We start from the raw sequence: 25250 nt of genomic DNA on the forward strand, positions 1-25250 counted from the left end.
TCACTTAATCACTTTGTTAAGTTCGTGTCCAGTGGGGATCTTCTTAGAGTTCTCACCATATACTTGCTTAAAATCTCAATCTAAAGTGTCACAAAAAAAATGAACAATCCTAAAATCAACTCACATCATGTGGTATCAAGAGATGTGGTCATCGTGAAATCTCGTGGACTCTAATTTGGTGTCAGATTCAAGAGATAAAAAAGGTTTGATTAGAAGGCAAAAGCATAGATAGGTTTTTAAAATCTTGAAAACTCGTGAAGGGAACATAGGGTGTAGAAGGATGAAGGTCTGGGTGAGGGTTCAAAAGAAAAAGTGATATTTTCGAAAGAGAAGAAATAAACAGAACTGTGGATCCCAAAGAGCTCAAAGGAATGAAAGGGTTCAAAGAAATGAGAGGATTCAAGGGTTTTTTAATACAATGTTTGAGGAATGAAAGTTTTGAAGAATAGGATTCCGAAGAACTAAAAAAAAATGAGAGTTCAAAGAAATAAAGCAGATTCAAGGGTTTTAGAATACAATGTTTGAGGAACGAAAGTTTCACAGAATCGATTTTTTTGGGATTTTTTTTTGGAAAAAAAAGACAATGAAAAAACGGGGAAAATAATTTTTGGAGGAAAAAGAGTGTTACGGAGGGAACTGGAGAGGCAGAAGAGTGGTATAGTTTATAAAATGACATATTTTGAATAGAAAATATGATAGTTTATTAAGGTGTCCTATTATACAGGTAATTATGTCAGTTTTCAATAACCGTTGTATTAAAACCACCACCACATACATGATTTTTTTTAAATATTTCCTACATGGACTTAATCTAATTCCCCGTATTTTTTTATTTTTATTTTAGTTTTATGTTATTTTTATATGTATGTGACATAAATTTATCAATATATAAAATAACAAGTGGCTTTTAAATGTTATTGTAACAGTTGTGAAAATGAAACTTACTCTTATATGTTATCTGTCATGTTAAAATCTAATAAACCTTTAAATTTTTATGTAATATTTTTAAGTAATTTAAATTTCCTACCTTCCTTAAAATAAATATTTGAAATTAGAAAACTCAAATTGAATCTGCAGCATTTATCACGACTGCCAAACCACACTGATATTTATTTATTTCTAAGGAAAATTGATGACAAGAATGGAAAAAATAATAATAATAGAGAAAAGAAACAAAAAGCACATGCAATGGAAGCCATAATGCAATATATACAACAATCTCGAGTCGCCACTGATTGATTATCATCATTCCTAGTCCCACCACACAAATTATGTCTTTCTTCCTCTCACCCAATAATCTTACATGCATACGCAACAATCTTCTACACGGAATGTTTCGATAATGCTTCTCAAGAACACAACATTCCCAACCCTAATATATTTAATTCAAAATTAGTTTCTATTTGTTTATAATGGTTTTCAAGATGATGGTCAAATTGTTTAAATTTATAATAAGTATTTTTTAAATAAATTATTTTATAAAATCACTTATTTGATCAACTTATTTCACAAAAGTGTAATCAATGAGATTCAATGTTTTGAAGTTCTTCCTATGATGAGAAAATCAACATATTATTTGAATGACCTATAATTTAGATTATCTTAAATAGCCTTGTAAGAAAAAAAAAATAATCAGTCTAGTATTTAGGGAAAGATTAGTCATAAGTAAAGTAAAAAAACTATTTTATATTAATGTTATATAAAAAAAATAAAGGGAAAAACAATAAGTATTAAAAGGAACACACTCAATTTATTTTCTAAAAAGCGTCTACATTTTGTTTTTAAATATAGTTTTTCCTTTTGTAAATAAAATGTTTAATATTAATAAGAAAATTTGAATAAGAGGAAGAAAAATATAAACCTTTTTACTGTCATAATAACAAAACTGATTTTTAAATGATAAATAGAGTGCAAGTCTTTATACTGACTATTTATAAGAATTAATTTTTTTCGAAAATATAATTCACTTAATTTCTCTTTTAAAAGTAAAAAAATGTATTAAAAAATACGCCATAAAATGAATAATTGTTGTGGGAGTTCAGCAATGAGTGGGCCCCAAGGACTTAGGTGTCTGTGGATCTCATACCACTGCCACTCATGCTTCGCACGTGCGCAACAAGACAAACAAACCCAAATCAATGCACATCACACACCCAATTATTATCTCATTTTTATCATTGAATTTAATTTATATATTTCATCATTATTTTTTCTCAATTTTTTATCTCATTCATAACAATTCATAAAATATTTAACCAACTGCTAACTTTTGAAAAAACAAAATAAGAATGGTGATAGTTAAATAAAGATAAAAAAAAATGAATAATAAAATTTAGATATTTTACCAATAAACCTTTTTTTGAAAAGAAAAACCTATGTAAACATTATTTATCTAACTAGACCTCTTTATTAATCTCTTTATTATTCACATTAAGAATTCAATTGCAAGATAAATGAATTTTAGATCTAGTTATTCAAATTTAGCAAATTAAAATTCACCCTGAATAATTAAATACATAAGCGAATCCTTTTACTATTTTTAAACTTTTTATAATATTAATATTTTCACAATTACTTAAAAAATTAGTATTACAAGCATTTTAGAGATGGATCCAAAGAAATTGATTTTAGAGAATATATATATTAGAAGAATTTTGATTGGTGAAGTATGAAGAAGAAAGGAATGTAAATTGATTACTATTAATAATAGAGAGAGATGTGTGATGTGGTTGTAAGTTGCCCTTTGGAAGGGCTCAATGGCCATCTGAATCATTAAAAGAGCCACGTGGCACATCACAATGCCTCTCATATTTATCCTTATCCCTTCTAGGTGTTTTTTTTAGTACATCATTATTAATTTTGAAAAATTAAAGTTTAAAATTTCAGAATCAACATTCAAATTTAAATAAGAAAATAAATTATTTCATTTCTTACTCAACAATTATCTTCTCAAACTGCTTCTGGTGAGATAAGAGTTTATTTAATAAATAATTTATTTTAATAGCATGCAAATATTTTATATCATAAGTTCCTTTTTCTTATTTTAATATTTTCTCTTATAATAATGTCGTCATACCATCTTTAAACTATCACTTAGATTAACAACTGGTTTTATCAAAACACTTTTAATTCATCAGTTAGTTTAAAATAATATTTTATAATTAAAACATAAAATACTCAAACAATTAGTTAGTGTTAAAAATGAAACAATTCAGAGTTCACGTCCATACGAATAGCTTCACACACTCAATCATACACACACAAAAAAACACAAAATATATATATATATATATATATATATATATATATATATATATATATATTCTCGTGTTTCACATGATGAGATAATAAGCTGAAATTTCATTTGTAAAAATCAATTGAACTAATTTTATAGTCTTTTGAGGCTTGAATTCTTGGTCCTTTATTTTCATGATTAATTATTATTGTTTAGTTTGTTACTTAATTAAACTACTCTGGAGAAATATTTTTTTGCCTTTAATGATATCTTGCTTAATTATTTTATATTTATTTTGAAAATTTCATTCATAATATGTTTGATCAATCCAAACAAAATTTATCTTATAATTATTTATACATTAGTGTGTAAAAAAATATTTTTATAATTGAATTTCTCAAAAAATTATAGAGACGATCTTTTTAACATGATTAACTCTTTTTCATAACAATCAAGAGATATAATCACTTTTTACTTCATACTTGACTATTCTAGAATAATTAGTTTTTAATGTATTTTTGTCATGGTGAGCTAAAAAGAAATACCTTTGGCATTAAACAAATTAAAGTGTGTTGCATTGCATCTCTTTTGGTGTAGAGTCTATGTTTTTCGGTATATGTTCTGCATTGCATCTAATATTATAATTTCAAAAAGAATGTGTTTATATAGTTTTCTAACTAATTATGACATTACGATTGATTATTATTATTATTATTGCATACTTATCAATTTCATTTTGAATTGAATAATAGCAAGACTTTTATCTAAATATATAAAAGCTAAGAATACAAATTACCACCAACTATTAATAGACAAAAATATACTTTTCTCCAACTTGTTTGCCATGGTTTTGTTAATTAGAGAGAAAAAACAATTAATTATTAGATTGATTATATTAGATACTATTTTAGATAATAAGTGAATTATTGGTATCTAAAATAATTTTTATTATTAATAAATAATTTTTAAATTGGTATTTAACTAGCTACCAACTACTTTAGATTATAAAGTCGGTAACTAAAACTTTATTAACTAATTAAATATCAACTTAGAAATCATATTTATTAATCATAGAGACTACTTTAGATACCAATAATCTTTGTAATCTCTAAGATAATATTTAATTTAGTCAATCTATTAACTAATTATTTTTGTCTCTAAAATTAGTTTTTATTTAATTTTAATAATTTTCTCTTAATGACATGCACTTTTGCTTTTTTGAAGAGTATAAAGATAGTTTTTCAATTATTTGTTTATATGATAGATGCATATGTATTAGATTTTAAACAAAACCAAAAGTACAAAACCACATAATCTTTTTGTAAGATAGTACTTTAACGAGCTAGATCCACCCCCACCCCAAGAATAAAGTGGAAAAGCTCTCAATTTGTTCTGATCCCTTATCATTTATCACATCATTTGTGAATTGCAAAGCCAGCCATTGTTTATGTGTTTGTAAAACAATAGTAGCAATAATAAATCAAGTAAAAATTTAGTCAAATTAGATAATGAGAGTTCAGCCAAGAAATCTCATATTTGAAGAAGTTAGTTACCAACAAGATCTTACAATATTAGTGGAATTTAAAGTTCCATTTTTCGGATACATTAGTTCCATCCTTAATATATAGATCAGGTTTGTGTATAATATTGAATGGTGAAAGGTAGGTATAAAATAATTGCAAGGGGGTGGAATCTTGAATTTGTTTTAGTTTGATTGTTGGAATGGAATCCTTGGAAAAAGGAACAAAAGCTTATGGATAAAAATGGTGAAAAAGTATGAATGTAGCCATCAAATTCACACATCAGAGGGCAAGTTGGAAGCACCCATTTGGCTAAACTAGTTTATTTTTGAATAGCACATCCATAATCATAATAATAAAGACTTGAACAAAGGCATATGCATCACTATCCATTCATCGCAAAGAACAATTGTATTTCACTGTCGCTGGTCCCAACCATTGTCTTTAGCCTAGAATCTGTGATTTATATAAGGTAACACCTTGCTTAACAAATATGTAGAGTTGGTTGAGGATACGTATATATTATAACTTTTTTAACAAAAAGATTAAATTTAGGAGAAGCTACTCTCACTTGAAAAGACATTTTACTTTCCCTAAATTTCCTCTTGAATATCATTTCTATGAACCGTGTGACTTTTCAGAGTGATGATCTCATAAAGGGATGGAATCAAGTAGATAAAACAGTTGTGGAGAGAAAAAATAATTAGCAGTACCAAAGAACAAGTAGACTTAAAAGATAACAGGTGAGGTGTCTCAGCTTATTCTAATCCAAAACAAACACAAACTTCAGCAACTTGAGACCCTTATAAAAAGTTCTCTACCTCAACACATCTGTGTTTGTTCCAATGGGGGAAGATTCGAGGGAGTTTGGAGAAAGCACCAAAATCAACCACAAGATGGAAGAAGTTCAAAGAGAAGAAGAAATAGACCCAGAAGGCAATCCACTGAATGAGCCACTGCTCAAGAGGAATCGAACACTGTCTTCCAACCCTCTTGCTCTGGTTGGAGAAAAAGTCTCCTACATAGAAAGCTTGGATTATGAGTAAGAAGGCATTACCACAGTGAAAGCAATGTTTTGTTTTGTTCTTCTCCACAAGTATCTTCTTTCAGAGATAACTGTTCCAAATACTGTCAGATACTAAACTTTCTTCTGTTTCATTTTTTGTTGGTGTTAATCAGAAAAGACTTTGGTATGCAGGATAAATGAGAATGATCTTTTCAAGCATGACTGGAGAAGCAGATCAAGAGTTCAAGTGTTGCAGTACATATTCTTGAAATGGTTACTAGCATTCCTTGTTGGACTTCTCACTGGTATTATAGCTACTCTCATTAATCTTGCTGTTGAGAATATTTCTGGGTATAAGCTTCTGGCTGTTCTTAGTTACATCCACAAAGAAAGGTGAGAACAAGCATGTCATGATTTATAGATATTTTAACTATAGACAATGTGTTGAGTTAGTGTATGACAGAGTCAATGTGCATGGGACAGGTACTTGACAGGTTTCCTATATTTCACGGGCATGAATTTCATTTTGACCTTTGTTGCTGCTATTCTGTGTGTGTGTTTTGCACCCACAGCAGCAGGACCTGGAATTCCTGAAATCAAAGCTTATCTTAATGGTGTTGATACTCCCAACATGTTTGGTGCTACAACATTGATTGTCAAGGTAAGATTGATTGCATCAAACTCTTCGTTTCTCATTAAACTCTCCACAAACCAGTTTATAAGGGTTGCTTAGGGATGAGGGTGGGCATGAATTCATTTTTTTAATCTAATCTATATCCGATATAAATTCGATAAAATTTATTTGATTTCAAATTTAGATCCATTTAATTGGACTAAATTCATTATATTTTTCGATCTGATTTAAATTAGTGTAAATTATATCTGTTTAACCCATTGAATGTAGATAAAATTGACATTTTTTATATACGATAAATTTAAATTCAGTTTTTTTTTTAATTAATTTTGTTGTTATATTTTATACAATGACTACTAGAATAATGGTTCAGGAAATGCTTGTATTTTATGTCTCTCTATTTGTTATTTCAATATATTTGTTTAAATATTTATTATTTATTAGTCTTAAAAGACAAATAATAACAGATATGATGAACAAGACCAATTTTTAATATAATAAGCTGAGAATTTAAAATTTAAGCGCATAGTTTATTAGAGTTCAAATTTTGATGTAAGATATATTCTTATTATGTAATGAAATTTATGCAAGAATATTATTGTAGAGAAATGGTTACAGCGAGCCACCAATTAAAATGTAGATACCAATTCTCATCCAGTGTTGTTTACTGCATTGCAACCGGAATCCTTATCTAATTAATTTCTATAAAACAGATTTGGATACTAAATCTATTCCATTAAAATAGTTATACTCCTCAGCTAAATAGTACATTAGGATGCTATAACTGAGTTACAGTGCGATTGAATTGTCGTTTCAGAGACACCAAAAACCGGTGCATAAAACACAGAAGCAACAAAATTGTTGAATTGAAAAATAATTGTTTCCCAAACACAACCCTGACCAAGTTTAGAAGTCTTGTTATTGGTAAAATTCACGACCATCGTATCGTGCCTACAATGGAAATGGTGTTCACATTTAACATCAGCACTTTGTACACAAATTATTAGTTCCTTTTTGCATCATATCTCTATTAGCTGATCAATGTTATTTTCAATTCTTATCCATATCACATCCCATGCATTGGTTCTTGTAGATAATTGGAAGCATTGGAGCTGTCTCTGCGGGACTAGATTTAGGAAAAGAAGGACCGTTGGTACATATAGGAAGCTGCATTGCTTCCTTGCTAGGCCAGGGAGGCCCCGACAATTACAGGATCAAATGGCGTTGGCTTCGATATTTTAACAATGATCGTGACCGTCGGGATCTTATCACCTGTGGTTCATCTTCGGGAGTTTGTGCAGCTTTCCGGGCTCCAGTGGGTGGAGTTCTCTTTGCTCTTGAAGAGGTGGCAACCTGGTGGAGAAGTGCTCTACTCTGGAGAACTTTTTTTAGCACAGCTGTGGTGGTGGTGGTTCTCAGGGCCTTCATTGAACTCTGCCATTCTGGAAAATGTGGCCTTTTTGGTGAAGGAGGTTTGATTATGTTTGATGTAAGCAATGTCACAGTCAGGTACCATTTTATGGATATTGTCATCGTCGTAGTAATTGGTATCATAGGCGGGATATTGGGAAGCCTTTACAATCATCTGCTACACAAGATCCTCAGACTCTACAATCTCATAAATCAGTAAGCAATGATATCCAACCCTAGTCTCAACATATTGCACATACTTAACTTTTAAAAACACATAATAACAGTGACAGGAAAAAATATCATGTTTTAATGTTCTATACTGATCACAAATGCATCGTCCAATGAAAATGTGTGCCAGTAGTTGCCCAATGAGGTTATCAAGATGTGTGTTCAGCTGCTAAGGCCAAAAATATATAGACAATATCAAAATCAATCAATCCTAGCATCTAATGAATTAAACTTGCAGCATGATCCCAAACTATGAGGAATTCTACAATGCACCCTTTAAGATAGGATACATAACCATAGGATTTGAACAAAATAAATAACGTCTATTTATTTTATTCAGATCCAATAGTAACAGATAAAAGATGCATTGATGCACCCTCACTTGAGGGTATATAATAGAATTACATCCCAAAGTGTATCCCGGATTCATGCTCTATAATAAAGCAATGCCAAATGCCAACACATCGAAAACTGATTCAATGCGGATTACACTCTTACTAAGGTAATGCCTACCTTTAACTGTTGCAGGAAAGGAAAGATACATAAACTCCTCCTCAGTCTTGCAGTTGCACTCTTCACATCCGTATGCCAATATGGTCTCCCATTCTTAGGAAAATGTACCCCATGTGATTCTTCGATTCGAGAGTCAGCATGCCCTACAAATGGACGGTCCGGAAATTTCAAACAATTCAACTGTCCACCTGGCTTCTATAACGATCTTGCTACTCTGCTGCTTACCACTAATGATGATGCTGTTCGAAACATATTCTCAACCAACACCCCTCAAGAATATCAACCCTTGTCCCTCCTAATTTTCTTTGTATTATATTGCATATTAGGACTAATTACTTTTGGAATTGCAGTGCCATCTGGGCTTTTCCTCCCAATTATTCTTATGGGCTCAGGTTATGGCCGCCTTCTTGGCATCTATATGGGGTCTTCTACAAACATTGACCAAGGGCTGTTTGCCGTACTCGGTGCAGCCTCCCTCATGGCTGGTTCCATGAGAATGACGGTATCCCTTTGTGTGATCTTTCTTGAACTCACCAATAATCTTCTCCTACTACCAATAACAATGATTGTTCTCCTAATAGCCAAAACTGTGGGAGACAGTTTCAACCCAAGTATCTATGAGATTATACTGCACTTGAAAGGCCTCCCTTTCATGGATGCAAATCCCGAGCCATGGATGAGAAATCTCACTGTGGGAGAACTTGTTGATGTGAAGCCATCAGTGGTTACCCTCCACGGAATAGAAAAGGTAGCTAAAATAGTAGATGTCTTGAAAAACACTACGCATAATGGCTTCCCTGTTATGGATGATGGGGTAGTAGTACCACCAGTAGTAGGACAAGCCAATGGAGCAACAGAACTGCATGGACTAGTTCTTAGAGCACATCTCATCCAAGCACTAAAGAAGAAGTGGTTCTTTAAAGAAAGAAGGAGAACAGAGGACTGGGAAGTGAGACAGAAATTTACCTGGGTAGAGCTGGCTGAGAGAGAAGGAAGTATTGAAGGGGTGGCTGTGACCAGCGAGGAAATGGAGATGTTTGTTGATCTACATCCTCTCACCAATACAACTCCCTTTACAGTGCTAGAGAGCATGTCAGTAGCAAAAGCAATGATTCTCTTCAGGCAAGTTGGACTTCGTCATCTGTTAGTAGTACCCAAGTATCAAGCATCCGGGGTGAGTTTATTAAGCAGCAGATAATATTAACATCATTCAAACACGAAATAGATATGTTAATATTTCAGGGAGATAAAAAAAATTCATTGTTCATTTTTAATTTTTTTTAAAACTCTTGTAGCATTTAATTATGACTAACCAAATGATGTCATTTCGTCACAGGTATCCCCAGTAATTGGGATCTTGACCAGGCAAGATCTGCTGGCACACAACATTTCGACAGTCTTTCCTCACCTGGCAAAATCTAAGAGCAGAGGAAAGAGGAATTGAAGCTTTCCTAGTAATTGAGATTGAATGGTCAAGCAGCACCCTTGGGGCAAGTTGGTTTCTTAATTCCACAGTTATTCCTCAATTTTGTATTACTTAGATCAAAAGCATGTTGAATAAGATACAAAAGCAATGTGAAACTATATTCAAATTTTAATATTCTTTCAACACAATTAATCAAACGATGAAACACAATTCCCTTTTCCCTGATACAAACGACTTCCCCAGTCCCCGCACCGCAGATGGCAATGCTAAACTTTCTCCACTCTAGACTGCTACAAAACTTGCCATTTCCTTTCTTCCATGCAAAATTACACATAATTTGCTGGTGTACACGAAAACCTGTATGTATATCGAACCATGTCCAAGTTAATGTTTCACAGCTCTTTGCAAGTGTTTTTTCTTTTTCTTTCCTGATTTCTTTTTCTGAGGCCTCTTGAACACTGCTAGAACTTCAATGCTGCAACAAATGTGCAAATTAAAAGTTAATATTTTTTTACTTTCGGGGAAGAGTGGGGCAGGATGATATGCTGTGTACGATCATACGACCAATTACACAAAATAACCTTAATTTAGTTCTGCAGAGAAAAAAGGTTTATAAAATAAATTTACTTCATGGGGAAAAATATCCAAGGGGAAGAGTGGAACATATTTAAAGTAGATATCATGTCATGGATTATATACGCAGAAAGCATTTAATAGAGATGGCATAATTACTCTCTCCTGGAATCATGCTCTAATTTTAGAGAACTGACATAAAGCACATATGCCATGTCTGAAACTAGGACTAAAGCAGAAGGGAGAACCAACCCAAAAGACTACTATATCAAGTGGGAGAATCTCAAAGCTAATGTACCGTGTGAAGTATTTTATCCGACTCTATGATAGACTACTAAAATTGTCACCCCTTTTAAGGCCCAATGACCACAGAAGTTTTCACTCTATTAACACTGACTCCATGGTAGTCTTTTTTTCTCAGCTTCACTCATCTATTAGAAATATTCAGTTTGCCTTTTGCCTATAAGTATCCTTTCCGTAGCCCCAACCAAAAAAATAGTACATTAGGTGGAGAACCTTGAGGCTTAAGTATCATATCAAGTAGTTAATCCTATTCAACTTGGAACTCTTAACATTATCAGTCCCTTTGAGATGCATTGTCCACAACAGTTTTCACTCTATTGACAGTGACCAGGTTGTAGCCCTTTCTCCTTTATATAACTTCCACTATTCTAGAAAAGAAAAGAAAAAGTAAAGTAAAAGCAAGAAGAACATCAAGATAAATTAACAGAAATTTTCATTGGCCTAGTTCCTTGTGAAGGAACAGTATAAATATCGGACAGGATTGCAGTAAACAAAGCCTACTAGGCAAGGTCATAAAGAAAACAGAACAACGAAAATAAAATAAGGGCCCACTATAGGAAGCTGGGTGGGTTTTGCGTTTTGCTGCACCAGTATCACACTTCCCAGGACATGGGAGGAGACTGTAAAGGGTTGGGTAGGGATGCTGAGTACTGTAAGAAATACCCAAGTTCAAATATAAATGCAATTTTAAATTTCCTGGGTGTTAAACAATATTTCCATTTCCGATTTAGTATATGTTTTTTTTAGTTTATTTTGGAGAAATAATTGCTTTTTTTTTTCAACTTCCTAAAGGATATTGTGAAAAAGAAGGCATTATTTTTCTCAAATTAAACTACACCAAACAAGCTATTAGTTACCATGTTTTGTAGGCCTAACTTGATTACCTGAATATCAACCACCCCGCCCCCAAAATAATATAAAATGAAAAACAACATTCATGAGTTGTACAATAGTCTGTGACATTCCACTCAAAAACTAGAAAGGATTAGCAATGATGAGATCGATACGACATAGAACCTATTTGAATAAACTTCTTAATAAGCACTTTTAGGAAAAGAAAATAAAATTCTCCATAATCTAAAAGTAGCTTATCCATAAGTTAAAAATCTAATTTTGGATGAGCTAATATGAGAAAGCTATACCAAATAAGCTTATGCATGAGCTAACTCTAACTTACAGAAAAATTTATTTCATATTTTTCCTATTTTCTTCTCCTGGAAGCGTATATGAAAAATTCATCAAAACATAACCATAATGTATGTGTACATGATTCATAGTTTACTGAATCATTATAAATATAAGAAGTCGAAGTGGATAAAAACTATATAAGTTTTTATGTTCTAGATGGATAAAAAGTTGAAATGGAAATTTATTGACTCTATTTAGATTTTATGCAAGAATAACAGAAAATATGATAATTAGTAAATACTAAAACTTATAAATAATTAAGAAATGAAAGAAAAACATAAATACCTCTGGGTACCAGGAAAGAAATTAAATCCATGAGCCTTTTCCAAATACCATGCCTTGCTAGACAACAATGACTTGCAGTCCTGTCAACAAATTTTAAAATTAACATCAAGAAAACTGAAGTTAGAGATAAGTAAAAGCACGACGATAAAACACTAAGAATGGTCATACACCTCTTTAAAACTTTCCCATCCACAACTTATATAAATAAGGGTTTGTGGCACTGATTGAGGGATGTTAGCTGGTAGTGGTTTGCTTCCAATCTGGACTGAAGCTTCTTTAGCACGTAAAACCCATGGTCTTTTCTCTTCCTGGGATGAGTTTGAGCTGCAGTTAACTTGCACTAAATCAGAAACTTGCCCGGGGAAATATTTTCGTACTGACCAAACAAGATAGGTTCACAAAATTAGAACCTTTCAGAAGATGACAACGCTTTGCGCTCGACTGATGATATATTTTTCAATGCATCAATAAGAGATGCGTCTAATCCTTTTCTAGGAGGATCAATGATAACAACATCTGATCCCACAAGCCATAAAAAAGGCTCCTGTTACTTGCAAATTTTTCATACAATCAGTTCAAAATAACACATGACAAGGATATATCCGTTTCTAGATCTAAAAAAAAACACTATGATTTCCCTCATGGACATATAAAATTTTCACATATGTTGATAAATATCCATGCATGCCAAAATTTAAGCTGTAGTAATTTTAGTTATGTGAATCAGAAAACAAAATAATTGGAAGTAAAAAAACAAAGAATATAGTGATGCTTCAGATATTCAGTACTAACTTTTGAAGCATCTGCATGATGCCAAGTAATACTGCTGTCAACAGTGGAAGGTAAACGTTCAATGGTCTTCTCAAAAGATGCCTTTGACTCTTTGTTTATCTCAATGCATTTGACAGATCTGTCAAACAGCTAGCATTAAACCTCCAAATCAATTATGCACACGAAGTTAGAAATCAACATTTTAGATGTTCAGAATAATTATCCAGATCTTGCCTGCACTTTCTAGTGGCAGCTAATGACAACCCGATGACCCCAGCTCCAGCATACAAATCAGCAACAGCTGATTCATATGGAACATATCTCTGTAACTTCCGCAGCAAGGTATCAAAAGCCTGGAAGAATGAGGAAGCAAGACAAGAGGCGTATCAAATCAATCCTTACACAGTAACCCTCAATTATACAACAACACTGGATATATTCTACATGGTAATAGCACATTCAACAAATTTCCTCTCACATTTCCTCACATGATATCAAACTCTTCTATCTAGGAGGTTTTGTGATGGAAATCCATCCAGCCACAACATCATAAAATAAGAAGATTGAAGACCTAGAGCTTGTTTAGGGACTTATTGGCCAAATGAACCTAATTGGGTTTTTATCTATCTGTTGTAGGTCCAATAAAGAGGACAACTCTTAAGAAGAAAGCATGCACAAAATATATCCAAAAAATTCTCCATTCCACAGAAGAACAACTAGAGATTGGATAGCATACTACATGAAGAGTGTAACACTACTAAGCTCAGCATGGTTAAACTCTCATAATATTGGATCAAACTTTAGTTTGTATAAATATATAGAGTAGAATAGGATTTATTTGAGTTTAAAAATGTTAAATAAATTGGGCCCTGTATTTGGGTCAAGTAGAGTAGGATTTTTGGTCTTGTATTTTGACCGAGGATAAACTAGGGCTAGGATTAGGGTTTTAAACTTACCTAGGGTTTCAATTGGGCTTCCATTGGCCCAAAGGAAACCCTAGGCTGGTCTTGGAGGAGCAAAGTAGCACACCAATCAGCTGCACATACAAAGAAGGCCCACACTTTCACATGGGAGAGCATGGAGAGTGTGACTCACCACATGGCATTCTCTCATAGGCTCTTCTAAATCTAGGGTTTATTTTTTAATTTGAATTTTTGAATTTTGGCTCTCTTTTGGGCTGAACAGCAATATAAATAAATGTGTTCAGCTCATGTATTTTACTTTGAATTGAGTATAGAATTGCTGTCCAAATTTTGAGACGTTTCTACTTGTCAAAGTTCACTCCATGTTAGCACATCTTAGTGTGACTAACCTAAGCACCTCTAGAAGTTGGCCTCACCACCTCTTCTAGATTTCTTAAACCACTGTTTTCATTTCATTCTTCCACTAGAATTTCAGTTCTTCACAGCTTCCACAAGTCATCTTGCATCTCCATCCAAAGACAAATCAAAAACAAAAGAATGGAACCAAGTCTGGTTTGCATCACTTTGCCTCTTCCACACTAAATTTGACTGGGCTGTTGACATTTTCTGACTTTTCCAGCTACTGTCACCCTTTCCAAAGGCTATCAGAACTCCAGTGATTCTTCCAGCCACTTTTCTGACAAATTTCCCAGTAACTATTAGACTTATATGACAACTTCTCTAGCAACTGTCAGACTTGACAACTGATGGAGGACCACATGGAAGGACGTATGGAAGCAGAAGAAGGACCTGGGAAGACTCTCATCTCAAGGAGAATTAATTGTTGTGTGCTCTTCCATTTTTCTCTAGTTTTATAAATATTGTATAGAGTAGTATAGGTTTTATTTTTGGCTTGTATTTAGGCCATGTTTTGGGCCAATTTTCATGGGCCATGTATTGAGCCAATTAGAGTAGGATGTAAATAGAAAAAGAAAGAGTCCAGCTAGAGTTACTGTTGCATAATCAGGAGAATTATGTTATAATTAAGTGCAGATTCCATTTTATATTTATTAGGACAGATTTGTTAGTGACTTGATTTGTACAGCTTTAAACACTCATTATTTCTGGCTTTCATTGCCTATTATTTCTTTCTTTAATTAGGTTGTAAAAAAGTCTATAAATAGAGACTGTAATCACATTTGTAAGATATCTAAGAAATATATTTCATCTATTTCTTTCCACTTGGTATCAGAGCTCCTGATCTAGGAGACTCTGCTTCCGCAATTTTTTTTTTAGCCTTCATTGCTGTAATCATATTCCTTGACAGCCTTCATTGCTGTAATCATTTTCCTTGACAGCCTTCATTGCTGTAATCATTTTCCTTGATAACCTTCATTGCTGCAATTTTTTTTTTTGGACAGCCTTCATTGCTGCAACTTTCTATTTTCCTTATCCTTTCTCCATTGACCACCACCACCACCTTGCACCATTGACCGTTACTGCCACTGCCATTAACCACCGCCGACCACCACTGCCCTCGCTCGCCGGAAACTGCACCGCTCGCCGGAACTGCCACTGCTCGCCGGAAACCGCCTATGACACCTCATTCCTCTTCTTTTTCATCCTACACTACTTTATCCGGTAAGCCATATATTACTGTTGCTAATGGTTCCACTACCCCCATTAATGGTCGTGGTAACATTCACCTTCAACCTTCATTTCCTTTAAAAAATGTGCTTCACGTTGCCAAACTATCCAATAACCTCTTGTCTATTCAAAAGATTACCCAAGATTTAAATTGTGCAGTGGTATTTTTCCCTTCCCATTGTGTTTTTCAGGATCTTGCCACGGGGAACACTATTGGAATTGCTAAAGAGCAGGGCGGGTTATATTATTTACAGCATGAAGAAAGTAAAAAGGGTGCTAGACTACAGGCACACACTTCTAATCTTCAGCAAGGTCGTGAATCTTGGTCATCCTCTCAGATATGGCTTCAACACAGACGTCTTGGTCATCCTCCATTAAGTACCCTAAAGTCCTTATTTCCTGTTTTATTTACAAAAGTGTCTGCTGAGTCATTTCATTGTGATGTTTGTCAGTTTGCTAAACACCATCGGACAACTTTTCCTCCCAATGGTAATAAAAGTTCTAAACCTTTTGATCTTATTCATTCAGATGTATCGGGCCCTTCACCTATTCCTAATATCTCGGGTGCAAAATGGTTTGTTTCATTTATTGATGATTGTACTCGGGTTACTTGGATATTCCTCATGAAAGATAAGTCTGAAGTTTTTCACTTGTTTGTAAAGTTTTACAGAATGATTCAAACACAATTTGAAAGTCCAATTAAGAGATTGCGTTCTGATAATGGAAGAGAATATGTGAACCAAAACCTTTCCAAGTTTCTTGAGGAAAATGGAGTTGTTCATGAATTAACCTGTGTGGACACTCCTCAACAAAATGGGGTTGCTGAAAGGAAAAATCGTCATCTCCTTGAGGTTACTCGAGCTTTACTTTTCCAAACATCTGTTCCTAGATCTTACTGGGGGGAAGCAGTCCTGACTGCCACTTATTTGATTAATAGATTACCCTCTCGGGTTCTAGAGGGTGTTACTCCTATTCAGGTTATGACCATATTCTATCCTTCTATTCCCATGTTGAATAGTCTTCAGAATCGTGTCTTTGGTTGTCCTGCTTTTGTCCATGTTCATAGTCCTTATCGGGGTAAGTTAGATCCTCGTGCCATCAAATGTGTCTTCATCGGTTATGCCCCCAACAAAAAGGGGTACAAATGTTATCATCCTCAAAGTCGTAAAGTTTATATTTCCAAAGATGTCACCTTCCATGAGACAGAGTCTTTCTTTCCTAGTTCTCAACTTCAGGGGGAGAGTATTCAAGAAGCTGAGGACCTTGAGTTGCCACCTTTTCCTTTGTTGCAGGATTTCATTCTTAGGGAGGATGACAAAGACCCTGCACCAACATCATTACCAGAGAAGAATAATGAAGACAAATATTTTGGAAAACAATATCAGCGAAGGCAACAAGAACCCGTCCTGGTCGAACAGCAACTTCAATTGTCTGAACCGGAGGTAAGAACTCATACCAGTGAGACTCTTGAGGACACCTTAAATACTGCTTTTGAACCTAACCTAAATGATTTACCTATTGCCTTGAGAAAAGAAAAAAGATCTTGTGACAAATATCCTATATCCCAATTTGTGTCTACAGAAAAACTTTCTATGCAGCACCAGAGTTTTCTTTCAGCTATTGATTCTATCAAAATCCCTACATCGGTACAAGAAGCCTTAAAAGATGAGAACTAGATTCGAGCCATGAATGAAGAAATGAGCGCGTTAGAAAGGAATGAGACTTGGGAGATTGTAGAGAGACCAAAAGATAAGAAAGCAGTGGGTTGTAGGTGGATATACACAGTTAAGTATAAGTCTGATGGCACACTGGATCGGTATAAAGCAAGGTTGGTTGCAAAAGGGTACACTCAAACCTTTGGGATCGATTATGAGGAGACTTTTGCTCCAGTGGCAAAAATGAATACCGTCAGGATTATTCTCTCCCTGGCAGCACACTTTGGTTGGGCAATGCATCAATTTGATGTTAAAAATGCCTTCTTGCATGGAAGCTTGGAGGAAGAAGTATACATGGAGATTCCACCTGGTTATGGTATTGTTAATGAAGGGAATAAGGCGTGCAGACTTAAGAAGACCCTATATGGTCTTAAACAATCACCTCGTGCTTCGTTTGGAAGGTTTACTCAAGCTATGGTATCTTTGGGGTACCGACAAAGCCAAGGTGACCATACTCTGTTTATAAAACATTCTCAGAATGGTAAACTCACTCTACTTTTGGTCTATGTAGATGATATGATTATTACAGGTGATGATGAGATTGAAAAACAAAATTTGAGGGAGAGACTAGCTGCTCAATTTGAAATGAAGGATCTTGGGAAGCTGAAGTACTTCCTTGGGATAGAGGTTGCTTACTCGAGACAGGGCATCTTTATTTCTCAAAGGAAATACATCCTTGATCTTCTCAAAGAGATTGGTAAGTTGGGTTGTAAGCCCACTGGAGTGCCAATAGAGCAAAATCATAGGATTGGGAATGATGAGGAAAACCCAAAAGTGGAGAAGATACAATATCAAAGACTTGTGGGAAAACTCATTTATCTTTCACACACTAGGCCAGATATAGCCTATGCAGTTAGTGTGGTTAGTCAATTTATGCATGATCCAAGAGAAAGACACTTGCAGGCAGTAGATAAAATTATTCAGTACTTAAAAGCCTCTCCAGGAAAAGGATTGCTATTCAAAAAGGGGGAAAACTTATCCATGAAAGTATATACTGATGCTGACTATGCAGGATCGATTGTTGATAGGAGATCCACCACAGGCTACTGCATGTTCTTGGGTGGAAATCTGGTGACATGGAGGAGCAAGAAGCAAAATGTAGTTGCAAGATCAAGTGCAGAGGCAGAATTTAGAGCCATGGCTCAAGGGGTGTGTGAACTCTTATGGATGAAGATCATACTTGATGACCTAAAAATAAAATATGAAGCTCCTATGGGTTTGGCATGTGATAATAAGTCCGCTATCAGTATTGCACACAATCCAGTTCAACATGATCGAACAAAGCACGTAGAGATAGACCGACACTTTATTAAAGAGAAGTTGGATGATGGTCTTATAGCCACTGAGTACATCCCTTCAAGACTCAAATTGGCAGATATGTTTACTAAGGGACTTCCCACAAAACAATTCGAAGATCTTACTTGCAAGTTGGGAATGATAGATATACATTCACCAACTTGAGGGAGAGTGTTGCATAATCAGGAGAATTATGTTATAATTAAGTGCAGATTCCATTTTATATTTTTTAGGACAGATTTGTTAGTGACTTGATTTGTACAGCTTTAAACACTCATTATTTCTGGCTTTCATTGCCTATTATTTCTTTCTTTAATTAGGTTGTAAAACAGTCTATAAATAGAGACTGTAATCACATTTGTAAGATATTTCAGAAATATATTTCATCTATTTCTTTCCACTGTTACAATTGGGCCTCCTTGGACAAAATGCAACTCTAGACCATATAGGGTGCACATATAAATTACTAAAGTGCAAATAGAAAGCATGGAATGGCAAGGAAGGCATGAAGGTCCACATGTCATCCCCTCAATGGCGAGGATCCCCACCAATGCTAAAAGACCATTTGTCTTCATGGGAATGGAGAGGATTCTCTCCAATTAGAGGAGGATACTTGTCAACCTCTAATTTGAGAGGATTTGCTCCAATTAGAGAGAGTCACTTGTCCTTCTATGAGTGGAGAGTTTTTAGAGTTAAAGTTTGCACCTTGGCTACCCATACAACTATAAATACAAGTGCTAGCCCTCTTGTAAGTGAGTTTTGAATAGACTATTGAATTGATGCCAAATTTCAGCCTCAATTAGTCTCTTAGCTCACTCTTTGCTAGCCTTATTTGTAAGTGTTTTAGCATGGACCTCTTAGGAGTTGGCCTAACCTCTCTTAAGCTTCATTATCTCCATACACCAATAGTTCACAGTTTCTTTCACTCATTTTAGCCACCAAATTCCGCACCCCAAAAATATAAAACAAAAGATACAAAGTCATGCAAGCTAGGATTACATCAACAACTTTCCGGTGATTTTGTTAAGGGATTTTTTAATCCAGGTTTTTTATTTTGTGATTTTCCTTTCAGTTCACTACTTACGAAGTACAAGCACTAGAAACACAACCTGCTGTGTCCAACACACATCTCACTCATGAAAATCATAATACCCACATTGACACACTAAGATGAGACGGTGAGACCTAAATATAACGTTCTTGGAAAGAAAATTGGCTGACACTAGTAACGAAACATGTTTTTAACTATCCTAAAAGAAATTGTTTAAACACATCCTAAGCATCAAAAGGTGAGTTAGAGTGCAAGGCGGTACACCTAATGGATTTTGGGGAGGATAGATACACAGTCTACCCTGCACATGTTGCTTCCAAGATTTGAACCTATAATGTCACAAGGCAACAACCTTACTTTTTCACCAAGGCTTGCTCTGTAACACATGCCAAACATAACAGTGTTTAGATATATGGAAATATATCTTGATACGCCAATACCAAAAATATGCATGTATATATAAAGATTAATTTATTTACACAATAAATGTATCCAGTGTACAAGCTTCAATAGTAACTAGTTCAAAAAGATGGATTATATGCAGTATTCCGTATAAATTATGAAGATCCACTAAATTAAAAATCTTTACCCGTGTGTTTGCCTGGCCAAAACAAGAAGGTGCCAAGGATACATCAATTCCACCAACATGTTCCCAAAAATCTCTTTCTCCAAGAAGATGTCTCCATCTATTCCCAAAAATTATCTGAGCCATCAAGTAAGAAATTCAGAGGTATGATTTTTTTAGAAAAATTATGCCCAGCACTATTCATGATGAAGTAATCATAAGTTGTCAAGAAAAGTTAACATGATTGGAATACAAGGAACCCTGGATAAAAAGAGTTATTTTATTTAAGAACTGAAATGGAAAATAAAGTTTCTAAATTCCATAATCTAAAGATTTCCCCTCAAATACAGGTTATGTTTGGTAAATTAGCTGAAAAGGAAACTGAAATCTCAAAAGACAGCTAAAGCTGAAATGCAAGGCTAAAATTTTTGATAAAACTAGTTGATGACATACTTGAAAGTAGTAAAATGGAAAATAAGAACATGATTAATTATTGAATCAAATCTTAATATTAGGTAATTACATATTTGCAATAATAACAAATTTATATTTTTAATTTTTTATAATCTAATTTTTTATATAAATTAAATTTCAAGAAATATTTGTGTAAAAATTTATTCTTCATTATAAATTAAAATAGTTATCATTTCTGAATACAAAATAAATATTTTATTAAAAAAAAGAATAATTAAAACAATAATAAACAACTATAACATTAAATCAATAATCCAAAAAAGTGTAGCAGTAAAAGAATAATCCAATAATTGTAGTAAACAGAGTTTGGACATTGAGGTTTCTATTTCTATTTCTATTTTAAGAGGTAAGATGGTAAAATATAAGTTTCATCTGGGAGATTATTTTGAAACACTAATGAGTAGCTTATTGAAATAAGTGAAAAGCTATTAAAAATGCTGTCTTGCACACAGATGAAATAATTTTATCAAAATTTCATCTATAATCTAGATGAAATGCTTTACCAAATACACATCAGAATTTTCATCATCCAGAGTAAGCAATATCCAAATCATTCCAAAGATTGCCGATTCATATGATATCATTTTCTTAAGGCAACCTAAGTTCAAAGTCAACATATACAACCACAGAAGTAATATTTAAGACTCTGCTTGCAAGTGATATTTTTGCCCACCATGAAATGTTAAGGGAAAACTTGCAAAGCAGTACTTTGTTCCCCAAAAATACAAAGATATAACCATTAGGAATCAACAATATCTGTAATTTAAATTTTCAGCATCAAATGATAAGTGTTACGAAGCAGTTCATGAACTATATATGGACCCTCCTTCCTTCCCTACTGCAACTACAACATCTACCTTCCCTGTACCACAGGCAGCACACTAGTTTCCATTATAAAGACATATAAACCATTTATTTGTTTTATAAGAATAATTTGAACTTACATTGTTAGTAGAAGTCTGAAAGTTGGCCCACACAGAGTGAATTAAATGAACCCTGCTCCGTGGCCCACCATTTTTCCATAGAAACTGTATCAATCATATGGACTATCACTTTCTATTATTAAAAGGGAAGAGGCAGGATAACTTATAAAAGCAAAAAGAAAGGAAGCAACAAGCTCACATTTGCCAATGCATTCAGTTTGTCAGAACCAGGTGAATTTTCATTTCTAGAATTCCAAACCAATGTAATCTGAACCTTTCCTTAAATCATACAAATTAAATGAAGCAATTGTTATTAATTTCCATTAACAATAAAAATATCTATTAACTTGGCATAATGAATGAGTTATAGAAACTAAGAAGTAACCATTCATATATCTTTCAGCTGCAGGAAGAGATGTATTATGCGTCGTCACCGCCATCTGCAAACAACCATTTACTAGTGGTTAATTTCATGAATGCAGAAAACTACAACCATGGACTGAATTCATCAACTACTCTATTGTTATGCACCTGGACATATCGCAAATCACCAGTACCTTCATCCTCAATGTATGGCCCAACTCCTAATTCAGTAATACCTAGATGATGATATTGAGGTAAAGCACATAAAACATAATTATATGAATAAATTGAAGAGTTAAATAAAATAAACATAGTGGTAATAACAAAACAGGGAAATACCCTGTCGAAGCAGTTCCACAGCAGCATTAATATTAGGATGATGAGCTGCAAGCAGAAGACAATATATATAGTGGCTTAATTGACATAATTCCACCTCAACCAAGGAGAACAATTAAAAATAAATAGGAAAGCAAACTACTTTTACACTCACAAAACACAACCAAAGAAATAACAAATGCTAGAGACCAAATTTGACCAAAATTTTTTATCTATCAACATTATTTCCAACAATTTTAGGATAGAATAGAAGAGTAAGATAAGAACATAATAGTATAATATAAGTGCAGGATAAGAAGCAGTAGTCCTATATAATGGTGTTGGTGGTGATGGTGATAATGGAAGTGGTAGAGGAGATAGTGGTGGCAACAACGGTGACAATTACAACAATATCAGTAACAAGATTATAGCAACATTAATGGTGGTGACGTTGAGAGTGGAGGTAACAATGGTAATAATAACATAGTTGTTGTGGGAGTCATAACAACAATGGCAAAACTCCTAGTAATGATAACAATGGTGGAGGAGGTTGTAGTTGTTGTGGCAACAATAAAGGTGGTTGTGGTGGTGGTGATAATGACGATGACAGAAGTAGCAACTGGTAGTCGTGATGGTGTAGCGATAGTTGCTGCAATAGAGATGTGATAAGTACACAATCACTTAGGAAACCCACCCTCAAAGGTAATACTATTAAGTAGGGTAACCAAACACTTAAACACTCCATTGAGCATCCAATAGTTGATATCTCAAACAACTCTCACTCTATAAGACTTAGTCGACTGATGACACTTCACTCAACTCTCTCCCAGGTCAAAACCCTTCATAGGTAGTCCTTTTCGAGGAATTGACAACCAATTCTAATACCAAGTAATAAGTACCCAAGCACTTGGAGAACCCACCCTCAAAAGCTATCTATTAAGGGGGCAGAACTAAAAAACGTAAATACTCCATCGCACATCCCATACGACTCGATGTGGGATTTGGGCACCCTATAATACCAAGTTCCTATCATGATGACATGGAGGTGAAGCAATGGAGTAGTGATAATTGCTAAAGTAACCATGGTGATGGTGATGAAACTAATGGTGATAGTGAAAATGATGGTTGCTACAACAAAGATGATGATGATTATGATGATGATGGTAAAAGCAATGTATATAAGGGTGGTGGCAACAACAGTGGCACGGGTGAGGGAGGTGACAACAACAAGGGTGTTGGTGGTAGTGGCAACAACTACAATGGTGGTGACAATGATAGAAGTGAGGGTGGGTAGTGAGAGAGCGAGAGAGAAGTCAACTATAACTATCTCATCATGTTGTCTTCTAACTAAACTCTACCTAAGTAGAAAAAATTCGTTCAACCAATACGATAGAAAAGACAATAGGATAAGAAAATCATATCTTGTCAGTACACCAAACAATGGGAATTAAAAGGTACCATTTTGTTTTAAACTCATTTTATGTTCTATTCCATTTGAAAATCTGGACTAAATGGAATCGAATCTTGTGAAGGCACTCAAAGAATAACAATATACATATAGTCTCTTAGTAAGGTGCTCCAAAATATAAGTCAATTTTAATTGATTCCATCCTTTTTAATGAAATCATTATCCAAATAACCATTAACTAATTTCAAATAACTCCTTTAACTCACGCAACATCAATCACATGGCTTTCAAAATAAAGAAAGAATATTTTCATTTGAAACAATAATTTGAAATCTTCCATCAGTTAGCACGAAAGATAATTTAGAAATTGAAAGTTCGCTTTTTAAATCAGACTTAGGTGAAGTTAATTAACAATTTTAATTAGTGTAAATTAGTTTGTTTTCCATTTTAACTTATATTTGAGTGTAAATTAGTTTGTTTTCCATTTTAACTTATATTTGAGTGTAAATTGAGTATAAACTATGCACTGTTCTGTTATGGATTAGCAAGAAAGATAATTTAGAAAATGAAAGTTCATTTTTTAATAAGATTGAGAAAATCAAATGAAATTAACTAACATTTAAACTAGAGTAAAATAGCTTCTTAGGTTTCTTACTTATACGAGGCCAGACGCCATATGAATTATGTTTTTTTGCACTATGGAATAACTAAATAGATATAAGAACTATGGACCTTTGCATTGTGGAATGTCAACTATGTTATGAGTACCCTCCTCGTAGAGCCCAATAAGAGGCTCCGTTGAAGAGCCACGCACGGCCAATTTCGCACGGCACCTCCAACCCCACTACAACAAAAACAAAACTAAATTAAAAATATTTTTTTTAAAGAGAGAAACTAAAAAGACATTATGAATTCCGAAGAAAACCAACCAGTTTACACGTGTCAAATGTGAAGTCGGAGACGCCGTGTTTCCGAAAGAAATCGGTGGCGTCGTCCAATATAACCGGACGGTGGAGGTTGAACTCGTGCGTGCACCCCGAACACCTGAGAAAAACAATAATATAAATAAATAAATTGCAGTTTTAAAACGGAAAATATGAAATGAGATTGAGTAACTGAGGACCGTACGATTGGAAGTGCGGGCAGTGAAGTGCACACGTTAACGGCAGGGACGGTGGAGTTGAAGAAGCTGGCGTTGGCGTCGGCGTCGGCGGAGGGAGGGCGGTGGAAGCGGTGGAAGCGGTGGCGCGGCAGGTGAAGAGAGAGAACGACGGTGGTGCTGCCACGAGACGGAGGGTCATTTTCTGGCTTGGGGAACAACGCGGGAATGGATAATAAAATTAAAAATTATATTTAAACTTATAGTTCCGAAAATATCTTGATGCTTTACAGGAAGTGGGCCGGAGCCGAGTAACTGGGCTTGAAGGTGAGGCCCAATAGAATCCCCAAGCTTCCGCGCACCATGTGTTTGATTATTTGCCTTGGTTGTTTCAGAG

General features: G+C 34.2%; 2 protein-coding genes across 3 annotated transcripts; one reads left to right on the forward strand and one right to left on the reverse strand.

The window, feature by feature from the left end:
• Positions 1-5085: 5085 nt before the first annotated feature.
• On the forward strand, positions 5086-10147 carry LOC137813700 (chloride channel protein CLC-b-like). 2 transcript variants are annotated; one of them, XM_068616082.1, is made up of 6 exons: positions 5086-5797; positions 5954-6154; positions 6245-6422; positions 7489-8021; positions 8565-9723; positions 9886-10147. In XM_068616082.1, the coding sequence occupies exons 1-6, from the start codon at positions 5601-5603 to the stop codon at positions 9991-9993; spliced, it is 2376 nt and encodes a 791-aa protein (XP_068472183.1). In that variant the 5' UTR covers positions 5086-5600; the 3' UTR covers positions 9994-10147. The 2 variants fall into 2 exon arrangements, with proteins under 2 accessions (XP_068472183.1, XP_068472184.1); XM_068616083.1 differs by having other exon boundaries at positions 5257-5797; positions 5935-6154.
• Positions 10108-25072, reverse strand: LOC137813701 (uncharacterized). The gene is made up of 15 exons (XM_068616084.1): positions 24883-25072; positions 24684-24798; positions 24487-24598; positions 22371-22415; positions 22200-22267; positions 22054-22108; positions 21868-21947; positions 21690-21773; positions 20296-20409; positions 13330-13448; positions 13117-13234; positions 12735-12868; positions 12495-12648; positions 12325-12404; positions 10108-10450 (listed from the first exon to the last, which is right to left on the reverse strand). The coding sequence occupies exons 1-15, from the start codon at positions 25053-25055 to the stop codon at positions 10360-10362; spliced, it is 1542 nt and encodes a 513-aa protein (XP_068472185.1). The 5' UTR covers positions 25056-25072; the 3' UTR covers positions 10108-10359.
• Positions 25073-25250: the final 178 nt, after the last annotated feature.

The sequence above is a fragment of the Phaseolus vulgaris genome, chromosome 1 (assembly GCF_000499845.2).
Source record: "Phaseolus vulgaris cultivar G19833 chromosome 1, P. vulgaris v2.0, whole genome shotgun sequence".
Classification (NCBI taxonomy): Eukaryota; Viridiplantae; Streptophyta; class Magnoliopsida; order Fabales; family Fabaceae; genus Phaseolus; species Phaseolus vulgaris.